The sequence below is a fragment of the Gallinula chloropus genome (genome assembly GCF_964237585.1).
Source record: "Gallinula chloropus genome assembly, chromosome: 2".
NCBI classification, from domain to species: domain Eukaryota; kingdom Metazoa; phylum Chordata; class Aves; order Gruiformes; family Rallidae; genus Gallinula; species Gallinula chloropus.
The window spans coordinates 4,807,693-4,820,705 of NC_140086.1; the positions used below are offsets into that span (position 1 = coordinate 4,807,693).

General features: G+C 47.0%; 1 protein-coding gene across 1 annotated transcript; it reads left to right on the forward strand.

The window, feature by feature from the left end:
* Positions 1–2,965: 2,965 nt before the first annotated feature.
* On the forward strand, positions 2,966–4,298 carry GPR20 (G protein-coupled receptor 20). The gene has a single exon (XM_084260010.1). The coding sequence runs from the start codon at positions 2,978–2,980 to the stop codon at positions 4,037–4,039; it is 1,062 nt and encodes a 353-aa protein (XP_084116136.1). The 5' UTR covers positions 2,966–2,977; the 3' UTR covers positions 4,040–4,298.
* The last annotated feature ends 8,715 nt before the right edge of the window (positions 4,299–13,013 follow it).

Here is a 13,013-nt window from a genome sequence, read left to right on the forward strand (position 1 = left end):
GTCAATCAGTCCACCACAGAAGCTTGCTTGGCCATGGCCTATGATCCCATTCACTAATACAGGCTGAGAACTGCTCTACTAAAAAAGATGTTTATATTATGGTGGATCTTAGGCTGAAAGAGAGCCAGCAAGCAGTTGTGTACTGCAAAAAAGACAAAGAACATCCATGTCAGTTGGGAGAGAGGGAATTAGGAAACTCCCTAACTGAGGGAGTTAGGAAGTTCATGGTCAGCAGATGGAGGGGAGTTATTACCTCCATCAGTTCATCACCAGAGAGGTGTCCAGTTTGGAACCACACTGTTCAGGGGAATGTTGAAAGACAGAGGAGGGTCCAGCAGAGGCTTTACCAGGATGGGAAGAATGTTCCAGGACAGCCTGAGGCTAACCAGCTGGAAAGTATCTTTGCAGTGGACTTGGGGATCCTGGTGGATGCCAAGTTGCACATGGGCCAGCAATGTACCCTCAAGAGAAAGAAGACCAAAAGCCCCCCGGGTTGCCTTAGGAGAACCATCACCAGCAGGCAGAGGGAGGTGAACCTTCCCCTCTGTCCAGCACTGCTGAGTCACATCAGAAGTGCTGTGTCCACCAAATGCAGGGACTTGTGAATCTCTTCTTTTAAATCTGAGTTCCCCAGCTCTTTATTCCAGCAAACTGGAAGTCTTCTGCTTTTGTCAGGAGGTGTTCAAGAGGTTAAGAGCTATGACTAGCAGGGATTTGTAGTTCATTAACCCAACAAGGAAGCTTAAACAAGATCATCAGCCCAACAAGCCCAACAAGAAAAGGCTTTGGCACTTGTCAGGCAGGCTCAGGATTTTTATGCTGTCTGGACCCAGTTAGGACTGACCTTGCAAAACATTTTCTTTTGGCCAGCAGGAACTTTCCTGGGCATCCACTTCTCACTGGAAAGCTTCTGACCTAGGTAGCTTCTTCCTCTGCTTTCCACATAGAGACACCTTCGGTCTGTCCTCCCAGTCCCCATAAGCAGCAAAAATCATTAGTGCAGGCAGAAAGCCAGCTGCCAAAGGATGGGTCATTCTTGGAGTAGCTGGATATCCAGACCCCCTTAGCAACTCAAGCCTTCCCCACTGAGACACACAGCCTCTGCACCCTGCAGTTCCTGTGAGCACTGGAAGACGCGTTTGCTGCTCCTTGCCTCCTAACCCTTCCACACTTGGCTCTTTGGTAGCAGGGATTTCAAATCCTCATAACTCAAGTCTTTTAGCATCACTCTCTGCTGATTCAAGATGATTTTTTTAACCTCTGAGTCCCACTCAGCTGCTTTGAGATATTCCAGACATTTTTCAACCATTTATTTTTATTGAAACCAGCCAAGTCTCTGTATATATTAGGCTCTTTCTTTTTCTTTTTTTTTTTTTTATCTTTTTAATATACAAATCAGTTTAAAATAGTGTGTAAGTCAGGAATGATTTGCAAATTAAACTGTCAAATCCTGGCAGGCGAAGCGGCTGACACCCTCGGTTTGAAATCTCCCGGCTGCTGTGGCTGTGAGTGCAGATCTCTAGAAGATGCCACACAACCTGCCTGTGCTTTCCTGGAAAATTCAGCCATCTTTTGATATTAGGAAAGTCTTACAGTCCCTGAAAATGTTGCTGCATCTAATGGGATCAGCTGGCCAATGGAAGGGTTGTGATGCTGGGGCTGTTATTGTGCTAATAGGTTGGGCAAATGTCTTCTGCCTCTTATAGATGAGAGGTTGACCATGAGCCAGCAGTGTGCCCTGGGGGCTAAGAGAGCCAATGGGATCCTGGGGTGCATCAGGAGGAGTGTGGCCAGCAGGTCAAAGGAGGTGATCCTCCCCCTCTACTCTGCCCTGGTCAGGCCCCACCTGGAGTATTGTGTCCAGTTCTGGGCTCCTTGGTTTAAAAAGGACAGGGATCACCTGGAGAGAGTCCAAAGAAGGGCCACAAAGATGATTAGGGGCCTGGAACATCTCCCCTACGAGGATAGGCTGAGTAAGCTGGGACTCTTCAGCCTTGAGAAGAGAAGACTAAGGGGGGACCTAATTAAAGTTTATAATTATCTGAAGCAGGGGATGCAGGGGGAATCAGCCAGCCCCTTTTCAGTGGTCTGTGGGGATAGGACAAGGGGCAGTGGCCACAAGTTGGAGCACAGGAAGTTCCACACCAACATGCGGAAGAACTTTTTCCCAGTGAGGGTGACAGAGCCCTGGGACAGGCTGCCCAGGGAGGTGGTGGAGTCTCCTTCTCTGGAGATATTCAAGACCCGTCTGGACACCGACGTGTGTGACCTGTCCTAGGGAGCTGCTTTGGCAGGGGGGTTGGACCCGATGATCTCTTGAGGTCCCTTCCAACCCCTACAATTCTATGATTCTATGATTCTGTGATTCTATGACTATCCTGCTCCCATGGCAGGGCAGGAAAAGCCTCCCATCAGGAAGAATGGAGGATAGACTCAAAAGTTGAAGGGCCACATTCAGGAAACAAGACTTGGTAGGACCCACATATTGGCCTGACCCTCCCTGTCACAGCAGAAAATGGCCTGTGCCCTCCAAGAACATCTATGCATGCTGCTTGTACTCAGCGACCCTGACTGTTTCTCTGGGCCATTCGCCGTGTGGCTGGCTCAAGCATGTAGGTGTCCCCCACTTTCCCTTCCCCTTTGCTCTCCTCAGCATAGTGCACTTCTCTGTTCTTCCTCAGGTCTTAAAACCATTTTTGCACAGGGAGAAGGAAGCCAAACTTGACATGGGGATTGTGTGTCTTCTCCAAAACACATATCCACTGGAAGACAGTCATTATGAGACCAGGTACTTTCCTAGCAATTATTGGTAATCCTGTATTGACAGATGGGACAGAGAACAGCAATATATGTAACTGCTGAGCACATACAAAAATGTGGGTTAAAATGTTCTTAGTGACAATATTTTGAACCCTAAGGAATAATAATCAATACACCACTGCTTCTTTTCTTCCAGTTTGCTGGGAAGCCAGTGACCATGACGACTTCCTCCACCCAATTGCCAGCCCTTGGCTCTATCAACTCCACCCAGCAACCCAACTCCAGCATCTACTTGTTCTCCAAGTTCATCCACCCCGACAAAGAACTATATGCAGAGTTCTATAGCCTGTGGATTGCCCTGATGGTTGTCAATGCCATCATCTTCCTGGTGGGTGTTGTGCTGAACAGCTTGGCGCTGTACGTCTTCTGCTTCCGCACAAAGACAAAAACCACCTCTGTTATTTACACCATCAACTTGATTGTTACTGATCTCCTGGTGGGTTTTTCATTGCCTGTCCGGATCATCATGTTCTACAGCGCAGGGGACTGCCGAAATTGTTCCCTGGTTCATATTTTTGCCTATTTTGTCAACATGTACTGCAGCATCCTCTTCTTGACCTGCATCTGCGTCGACCGCTACCTGGCAATTGTACAGGTGGAGGCCTCACGTAAATGGAGGAACCCCACCTGTGCCAAGGGGATCTGCGTCTTCATTTGGATCTTTGCCACTGTGGTGACTTTCTCCATCCTGACCATGGCAATACAGTTTGCTGCATGCTGCCTCTCCAAGATTCTGGTCCTGATGGTCTGCGAGTACTTCTTTCCCCTCATCATCATCATCTTTTTCACCACCAGGATTATGTGTGCTCTATCCAAACCCAGCCTCATGCACCAGAGTCGGGAGAGAAGAATGAGGGCTGTGCAACTCCTTATCACCGTTCTCATCATCTTCATGATCTGCTTCACTCCTTTCCATGTGCGGCAGATTGCGATCGCCATCAACCCAGACATGCCTCATAATGTCAACCTCCTTGTCTACCACGTGACGGTGACTCTGAGTAGCCTCAACAGCTGTATGGACCCCATTGTCTACTGCTTTGTCACCAATAACTTTCAGTCAACGATGAAAAACATCTTCAGGAAAACTGAGCCAGAGCAAACCAGCGTGGACATCCTGGGTATGAACAAGAACTCCAAGGGCCCCAATGCAATCATCGCCTTCTCAAACACGATAGGAAGTCCTGTGAGCTTGCCATCACCAAGCAGTGTCCAGATATAGCCCACACCTGATGGGACACGCTGCAGTAAGCCAGTATAATGATGCTGGAATATTCTTAGGGTGCACGGTACTATTGTCTTTGACCTCTTTATTTTTTTAGGCTGACAGTGGCATTTCAGAATGACAGTGGTGAAATTTATTCTTCAAGAACATTGTGGTCTGTTTGGAAAATGGATCTTGCAGTGCTGTTAATACACATACCAAAGAGAGTAACTACTGTTCCCAACAGGAAAGTTTTCTTTGTATTTTAATACAGACATTTTGCTAGCAACAAATTCTTTACTGTGGTTTTTCTTTTTTGTGTTTGACATCATAATGCAACACTTCTAGGATGGCTTAGCAGAAAAAAAAATCTGTTTTCCATTAAAGTTTTGGGGCCTTGGGCATGTGCTTAGGAGTAAAAGATGTTTTCCAGAGCTATCCACTACAAAGATTTTAGATCCAGTGGAGTGGGAAAGAAAGTATTCCACCACACCTGTCATTATAACTACTTATTTCTTTCTGAAAGAGTCTGAACCTTCTCAGGGAAGAGAAGTCAAGCAGTCAAGTCTCCTCTCACTATTTCAGCTATAATAAAAAAAATACATGTGGGTATATATTTTTTCATACACATTGCCTAGGCTTGGGGAGAGGTAAGAATACATCCCACCTTCATTTGGATCACTAAATCCCCTAAACTGCAGATGTGCAGACAAAAAAGCTGTAAAAGTTAAAATGTTTTCCAGCAAACTCTGTTATTCTGCTCTCTCACCCTAGATGGAAAGCAGATGAAAAGCTATACTACTCTTATTTGATTTTTCTTCCTGGCATGTTGTGAAATCAGGGCTTGCTTTTCCTTATTCCCACTATCAGTCCATCCACTCAGTCACTTAAATGTTGATGCTTCCAAGGATAGAAAAATAATCTATCTCTGGCATCCAGGTTGAAATTTACCCCAGTAAAAAGTCACTAGGATGATTTAAGAGCCATGTTTAAAAGGTATGTGAGGCTAAGGATGACAGAAAATTCAGTCCTTGGTGGTAGATGAGTGATTTAGGTTATACTATATCATAGAATCATAGAATCATAGAATCATAGAAAGGTCTGAGTTGGAAGGGACCCCAAGGATCACAGAGTTCCAGCCCCCCTGCCACAGGCAGGGACACCAACCTCCAGGCCTAGATGTATCAATTAAGCAATGCAAACAGAAAAACATACCCTAGGAAAGCTGCAAAACCTGCAGCATCAACATCAGCTCCATGTCTCCTCATTGACATGCCTACTGCCCCTCCAGCTGGAAGGCTACTATGATTTCATCAGGTCTAGTGAACAGCTTTTCATGGCACTCACTGGTGTTACTACTCAGAATGGCAGGCTTTATGGGTGGTCCAAGCTGGGGCATCCTAGAGCACTCTGCTTGCCCAGGGTCTGATCACTGGGCAGCCATCTCCATTTCACAGGAACACAACATCACCAATACTTCAAACCACCTCCTGCAACTGAATTTACAAGAGATTGTATCTTGCAACACGTGTATGTTTCCCCTGTTCTGTTTCCCTGACCAATACAATGGTAATAAAACCCAGTCAACATCACTGCAATCCAGGGACCAGTTCAAAGATGAGCATAGTTGTGCTATGTGTCCCAGTTCCTCAGTGGAGTCCATGGAGAGTGATTCAACTCATAGAAGCAGAGACCTCCCAAATGGGTGACCCTGACTTCCATGTTGCCTAGTGTCCAGGAATATTGCAGGATCCCAGGCATCACCTGCACATGGGGACACTTTCATGCACACATCTTCATCCAGCACCAAAGTCCCCCAAGGAAGATTTCAGTTGCCAACAGACCAGTGCCTACTGCCATGGTAGACATGATGGAGTGTCACCACACCTCTAGCTCCTGCTGCACAAGATGATTGTGGTTCTCCTGCAAATCCTGCACTGTCCTGATGGCCCTATCATCAGGTATCCCACCATGTTCACTTCTTTTTGGGCAGCTGAGTCCTGTGCCTGAAATAAAATTAACATCTCTGCGATCTGTAATGTGCAGTGTCCAATTAGAGAATCAGAGAATCACAGAATCATTTTGATTGGAAAAGACCCTTAAGATCATCAAGTCCAAGAGTTAACCTAGCATTGCTAAATCAACCACTAAACCATGTCCCTAAGCATCATATCTACACATCTTTTAAATACCTCCAGGGATGTCACTCAACCAACTTCCCTAGTCATCCCATTCCAGTGCCTGACAACCCTGTCGGTGAATATCAAACCGAAACCTTCACCTCAGTGCAACTTGAGGCCATTTCCTCTTGTCCTATTGCTTCTTACTTAGGAGTGGAGACCAACACCCACCTAGCTACAACCTCCTTTCAGGTAGTTGTAGAGAGCAATAAAGTCTCCCCTCAGTTTCCTTTACTCCAGGCTAAACAACCCCAGTTGCCTCAGACACTCCTCATAAGACTTGTGCTCTGACCCATCACCAGCGCTGTTGCCTTTCTTTGGATGTGCTTCAGCACCTCAGTGTATTTCTTGGAGTGAGGGGCCCAAAACTGAACACAGTACTTCAGGTGTGGCCTCACCAGTGCCAAGTATAGAGGGACAATCACGTCCCTAATCCTTCTGGCCCCACTAGTTCTGAAAAAAGGCCAGGATGCTGTTGGTCTTCTTGGCTACCTGGACACATTGCTGACTTACATTCAGCTAACTATGGACCATTACTCTCAGGCAGCTTTCCAGCCACCCTTCCCCAAGTCTGTAGCATTGCATGGGGTTGTTGTGACCCAAGTGCAGGGCCTGGCACTGAGCCTCGTTGAACCTCATACAGTTGGGCTTGGCCCATCAATTCAGCCTGTCCAGATCCCTCTGTAAAGCCTTCTTGCCCTCAAGCAGATCAACATTCCTGCACACCTTGGTATCGTCTCCAAACTTACTGAGGGTGTACTTGATCCCCCTGTCCAGATCATTAATAAAGACATTAAAGTGAACTGTCCCCAGTACTGAGCCCTGAGGAACGCAACTTGTGACTGGTCACCAACTGGATCTAACTCCATTCACCACCACTCTTTGGGCCTGGTCATCCATCCAGTTTTTATCTGGCGAAGAGTACCCCAGTCCAAGCCATGAGCAGCCTGGAATTTCACCAGGAGAATGCTGTGGGAAATGATGTCAAAGGTTTTACAAAAGTCCATGTAAACAACATCCAAACCCTTTCCCTCTTCTGGTAAGTGGGCTTGCTTATCATAGAAGGAGATCAGAATAGTCAAGCAGGACCTACCTTTCATGAACCCTTGCTGACTGGGCCTGATCACCTGGTTGCCCTATATAACACTCATCAAGCTGAGTGGTGCAGTTGACACGTTGGAAGGACCAGATGCCATCCAGAGGGACCTGGACAAGCTGGAGAAGTGGGCCCATGTGAACCTCATGCAGTTCAACAGGGTCAAGTGTGAGGTCCTGCACCTGGGTCAGGGGAAATCCCCATCATCAACACAGGCTGGAAGATGAAGTGATAGAGAGCAGCCCTGTAGAGAAGGACTTGGGGGTGATGGTGGAAGAGAAGCTTGATATGAGCTGACAGTGTGCACTTGCAGCTCAGAAGGCCAATCACACCCTGGGCTGCATCAAAAGGTGTGGCCAGCAGGTCGAGGGAGGTGATTCTGCCCCTCTACTCCACTCTTGTGAGAGCCCCACCTGAAGTACTGTGTCCAGTTCTGGAGTCCCCAGCATAAGAAGGACATGGAACTGTTAGAATGGGTCCAGAGAAGGGACATGAAGATGATTAGATGGCTGGAGCACCGCTCCTGTGAAGACAGGATGAGAGAGTTGGGGTGGTTGAGCCTGGAGAAGGGAAGGCTCTGGTGAGATCTTATAGTGGTCTTCCAGTACCTGAAGGGCCTACAGGAAAGCTGGGGAGGGACTTTTTAGAAGGGCATGGAGTGTTAGGTCGAGGGAGAATGGTTTTCATTTGGAAGGGGGTAGATTTAAACTGGATATTAGGAAGAAATTCTTCACTATGAGGATGGTGAGATGCTGGAACAGGTTGTCTAGGGAGGTTGTGGCTGCCCCCTCCCTGGCAGTGTTCAAGGGGCCTCGAGCAGCCTGGTCTAATGAGAGGTGTCCCTGCCCATGGCAGAGGACTTGGAACTTGATGATCTTTGAGGTCCCTTCCAACCCAGACCATTCTATGATTCTATGATTCCAGGGCCCAATTGTACTGTGTTTTCTTTCTGCCTCACCTATTTCCTTATCCAACTATAAATCACTGTCATAGGCACCTAACAGCCAATTCCACCCTCTTGGCAGTTCTCTGATAAGTGACACATCAGCACACACAGACTAGGCTCTGACATCTTGGCCAGGCTGGTCACTTCACATTTCTGCCACCATTTACCACCAGCTGCTCATCTGGAGAAATTATTTTATGCCTCAGAGGTCTTCCTTGAAAACCCTCAAAACTCATGCCCACCAACCCACAACACACTCTCAGGCCTTTCCATGCCATCACAGAATCACAGAATTGTAGGGGTTGGAAGGGACCTCCAACCCCCCTGCCAAAGCAGGGTCCCTAGGACAGGTCACACAGGTCAGTGTCCAGATGGGTCTTGAGTATCTCCAGAGAAGGACACATGAAAACATGTGTCACGTATGCAGAGCTGTTACCAGTATAGTCTTTTGCCAACAGTTCTTCAGAGAAAGAGGAGGAAAAGTGCAGCTTCAGTGCATAGCTTATTTTAGTTTCTGTGTTCCAACAAGCTCCAGCCTCACACCTCCCCTTCCTTTGCTATTGACAGAGATTTTGCCATATACAGAAATGTCTTAACATCTTTCTCAGTGCAGTTGCTCATTTAAGCTCAGCATAAAATCTCTAAGGTTAATTGCTTTGATTTTCATGTTCCTAAACAAAGTCCCAGTTGAATCTCTTTCTGCTGTAAACTGAAGTTGTAATAGTCTGAAATCTCTTTGCTGCCAGTGTATCATTCACTCCCCGTATCATCCACTCTCCACCTGAGACTGGGTAATTCCCATAGTGTGGCAATGCCTATTGCATTATTCAGACCTTTCAGTGGTCCTTCTTTATTTTATGCCAGTTCCAAAGCAGGGTCTGGTCCCTTATCAAGGACACCATCTCCAAAAATTGGAAAGAGGCTAAATCATTCACAAACTTGCCTTTTTTTTTTCCCCAGTGATTTTTGTGCTCTGTGTTTAATCCATATTGTTTACACATCTTGCTTTTCCTCAGGGTGCAGCACTTGCTGAATTATGTCCTATTTAAAGTCACTCATTTCTGCTCAAGGCACAAAGTTGAAAATCAGGATCAAAAACTCAGTTGTCATCCAAAAATCCTCTCCCAAATGGCACAGTTAAAGTGGGCAACTTCCATCTGTCAGTTCTCACTGCTGCTGAAGCATCCCTCAGCTATGTTTCTGGAGGTTAGGGTGAGGTCACTTACCCCTCAAACTGACTCACAGAATCACAGCATCACAAGGTTGGAAAAGACCTTGAAGATCATCAAGTCCAACTGTTCCCATCCTATGCTAAACCATATCCCTAAGTACCTCATCTACCCTTTTTTTAAACACATCCAGGGATGGTGACTCAGCCCCCTCTCTGGGCAGCCTGTTCCAGGCCATGACAACTCTTTCAGTAAACATTTTTTTCCTAACATCTAACTGCACCATCCCTGTGCTGAGGGTATCTCCCTGGGTTGCTTCTTAGTGATCACCAACAGAGATTGCAATAGGCCTGTTCCTACCTCAACCTGTCCTTTCTCTGAAGAGCCACATACAACACTATAGGGATGCCTCCAAGGGCAATGTGAGTAACTCCATGCATCATTAAATGCATGCAGAGACTGCTAAGGTAAAGCACACACAAGCCAGCTTTTTCAGGGCAGTCTTTTCTACAGAGTATTTAAAAGATTTAGACGCCAAATTCCCTGGGATTTCAAACAAAATGGGGCACTTAACAGCCTTTGAGGATCTGGAAGGATGAACTGGTAATAGGGATGGATGGGCATCGCATGTCATACTACCACCACCAAATCTGTGATAGACAGAATAGAGCATTCCCTAAAGAGCTTAACAGCACTAAAGAGCTCTGTGAAAAGCCCTGACCTTTCAGGGGAATTACAGCATTAGAATCTTAGAATCACTGAATGATACGACTTGAAAAAAGCCCTGAAGATCATCAAGCCAACCAACAGTCTTTGATGTGCTGTGATTCACTTCTGCATCTAAAATCCTATAAAGTGAATTAGAAATATCCCTTTCTACCAGCTGCCCAGAGGCTAGCAGAAAAAGGCTGTGAAAAATCTCACTTGTATTCCTTGGGATCTCAGCCATTCCTGTGACAAGAGATCTCTTCTAACCATAAGTTTGCTTGCCTGAAGTCACAACACACAGATGTCTCTAGTCTCTTGGCATGCCAGGGGATAGGTATCCAGAAATAAAGTCTGGTCTCTTTCTCTCCCTGTATGGCATCCAGCACAGCCATGCTTCAAAGCACTTCTGTCTTTGCAGTGCATTTTCTATTGCAGTCCAGAAAGCTGTAACAAGGCAGAGGTGTAGAATGGGCACCCCTCAGTCACCCTGCAAACATAGCTGGGTTCAGGAAAGCTGAAAATGTCTAATTCTGCACCAGAAAATCAGCCCCTGACTCTATAAATAGGGTTATCTGCCCAACTGGCTTCCTCCTGGGCTCTGAGCAAGCTCTGCCCTCCCTCCACAACCACCTTGACAACTGCAAAGAGGAAATACTACACCTATGTGCAAAGGCAATTTCTTCCTTCTCCCTATGGGTTTTACTGTCCCTCAGATATGGGTACAAGAGTCTCATTAGCCAGCCTAATCAGCAGTAGTAGGTACTGTTAGCAGATGTAGGCAGGACTTGTGGAAAGGCTGAAGAAGTGCCAGACAGGGAAATAACAGAGGAAAGAAAGGAGATGGAGGCAATGGGTTAAACAAGTGGAGCTCTACAGAGGGGAGAGCTGGTGAGAGCAGGGATGAGAAAGCTAATACAGGGGAAAGTGGCCAGGGAACACAGGGACCTGATATCCAGCAAAGGATGATAAAGAGAAACAAATGAGGGCTTGGCTTGCTTTTTCCCTTCTGGGCATCATTAGTCTCAAAACAGGAGCTCTGGGTAAGATTCCAGCGCTTGGATCAGAGCTGGAAGACTCCCATTTTAGGAAGAAAAAGCCTAAAAGCAGAGCACTTTATCCCCATCCCATGGTGAGGCCCAGGAAAGGGACAAGAGTGTTCTCCCAACATCCATCTGTGTTTGAAGACAGGAAGGTGTCTTGTGTGCTAGGGAAGAGGAGAAGGGCCTTCATCCCTCCACCCTTGGGAAAAGGATGCAGTGGGTGCAGGAGGGGACCTGGTGTGGTGTGCATGCCCATGGACCAGTAGTGATATCCATTGTGTATGTTGGTTAGGTGATGAGCAGGATTGTCATGGGAAGTGCTGTGTGATGCTTATGGTTGACAGTGCCACCTGGAATGTCACATCACACCGAATGCCCCATGCTTTGCAGGGCACCCCAGGCAGACTGGGAGATTGCAACGTGTCTCCAAGCACAAGGAATTATTATTACCCTGCAGTATTTCAGTGCTGTGTGGTGGGTACTGTTCTGCTTTGGGGATCTAATAGGGATGCAGGGGGAATATCCACTGCAATAATCACCCACTTCCAATTTCTCTGATCCCTTCTTTTCCTTGTATCCCCAGTCTGCTCCATCCCTGTTCCCTTTGCTGTGAGACCCTCTCTGTCCTTGTACATTCCCAGGTCTTCAGGCCTTATCTGAAGAGAAATCCCAAGTCCTGCCATCCTGGGGGTTTTTTTTGCTATCACAGAGTGTATAGTCACAAGTCAGATGAGATAATGCAGGCTGATGTTTTCCTCTGCTGGCTGTTGGCTGTCCGTTTAATTGTCTACACAACAGTCCTATACCAAGCTGGGAAGAGAACATTAGACCAGCAGAGTCCTTTAACCTCTGAAGAACTTGCTTAGACACGGTTCCATCTCTCTTGTATACCAAACAGACGTTGCAAAAAGCACCAAAACTTGCACAGGAGACCCGTGACACTCCAAGTGTTTTTATGATCTGCCAATGCTGGCAGTATATCAAGGTCTTTAGTCCATGAAACTATTCTTCTTCAGGGTGCTTGACTGTAGTGTCAGAGATCAAGTTACTTTAGGTGTGGATTTGAGCTCTAAACACAGGTGATTTGGCTTTTCCTTCACAGCTCTATGTAGAGAATCATAGAATCATAGAATCATAGAGTCATAGAATGGTCTGGGTTGGAAGGGACCCCAAGGATCATAGAGCTCCAACCCCCCTGCCACAGGCAGAGACACCAACCTCAGGCCTGGATCTACACAAGGCTGCCCAGGGCCACCTCCAACCTGCCCTTCAACACCTCCAGGGACGGGGCATCCACCACCTCTCTGGGCAGCCTGTTCCAGCCCCTCACCACTCTCTCTGTAAAATCTTCCCCTTAATATCTAATCTAAACCTTCCTTCTTCTAGTTTTAATCTATTCCCCCTTGTCCTGCCATTGTCTACTCTTTTAAACAGTTGATTCCTGCTTCTCTGCTCCCTTCAGGTACTGGAAGGCTGCAATGAGGTCCCCCTTGCAGCCTTCTCTTCTCCAGGCTGAACAAGCCCAGTTCCCTCAGCCTCTCTTCGTAGGGGAAGTGCTCCAGCCCTCTAATCATCTTGGTGGCTCCTCTGAACCCTCTCCAACAGTTCCACATCTTGTATTGGGGGTCCAGATCTGGACACAGGACTCCAGCTGGGCCCTCACAAGGGCAGAGTAGAGAGGGACAATCCCCTCCCTGTCCCTGCTGGCCACCCCTCTTCTAATGGAGCTATCAGCCCAGCTCAGGGCTGAGGTTCTCCTTTCCAGTTTCCCATGCAACAAGAAAGAGTCTTGTCAGAAGGAAAAAAGCTGGATTTACATGTAGGTGAGTTTACATGTAGGTGAATGTCCTTGC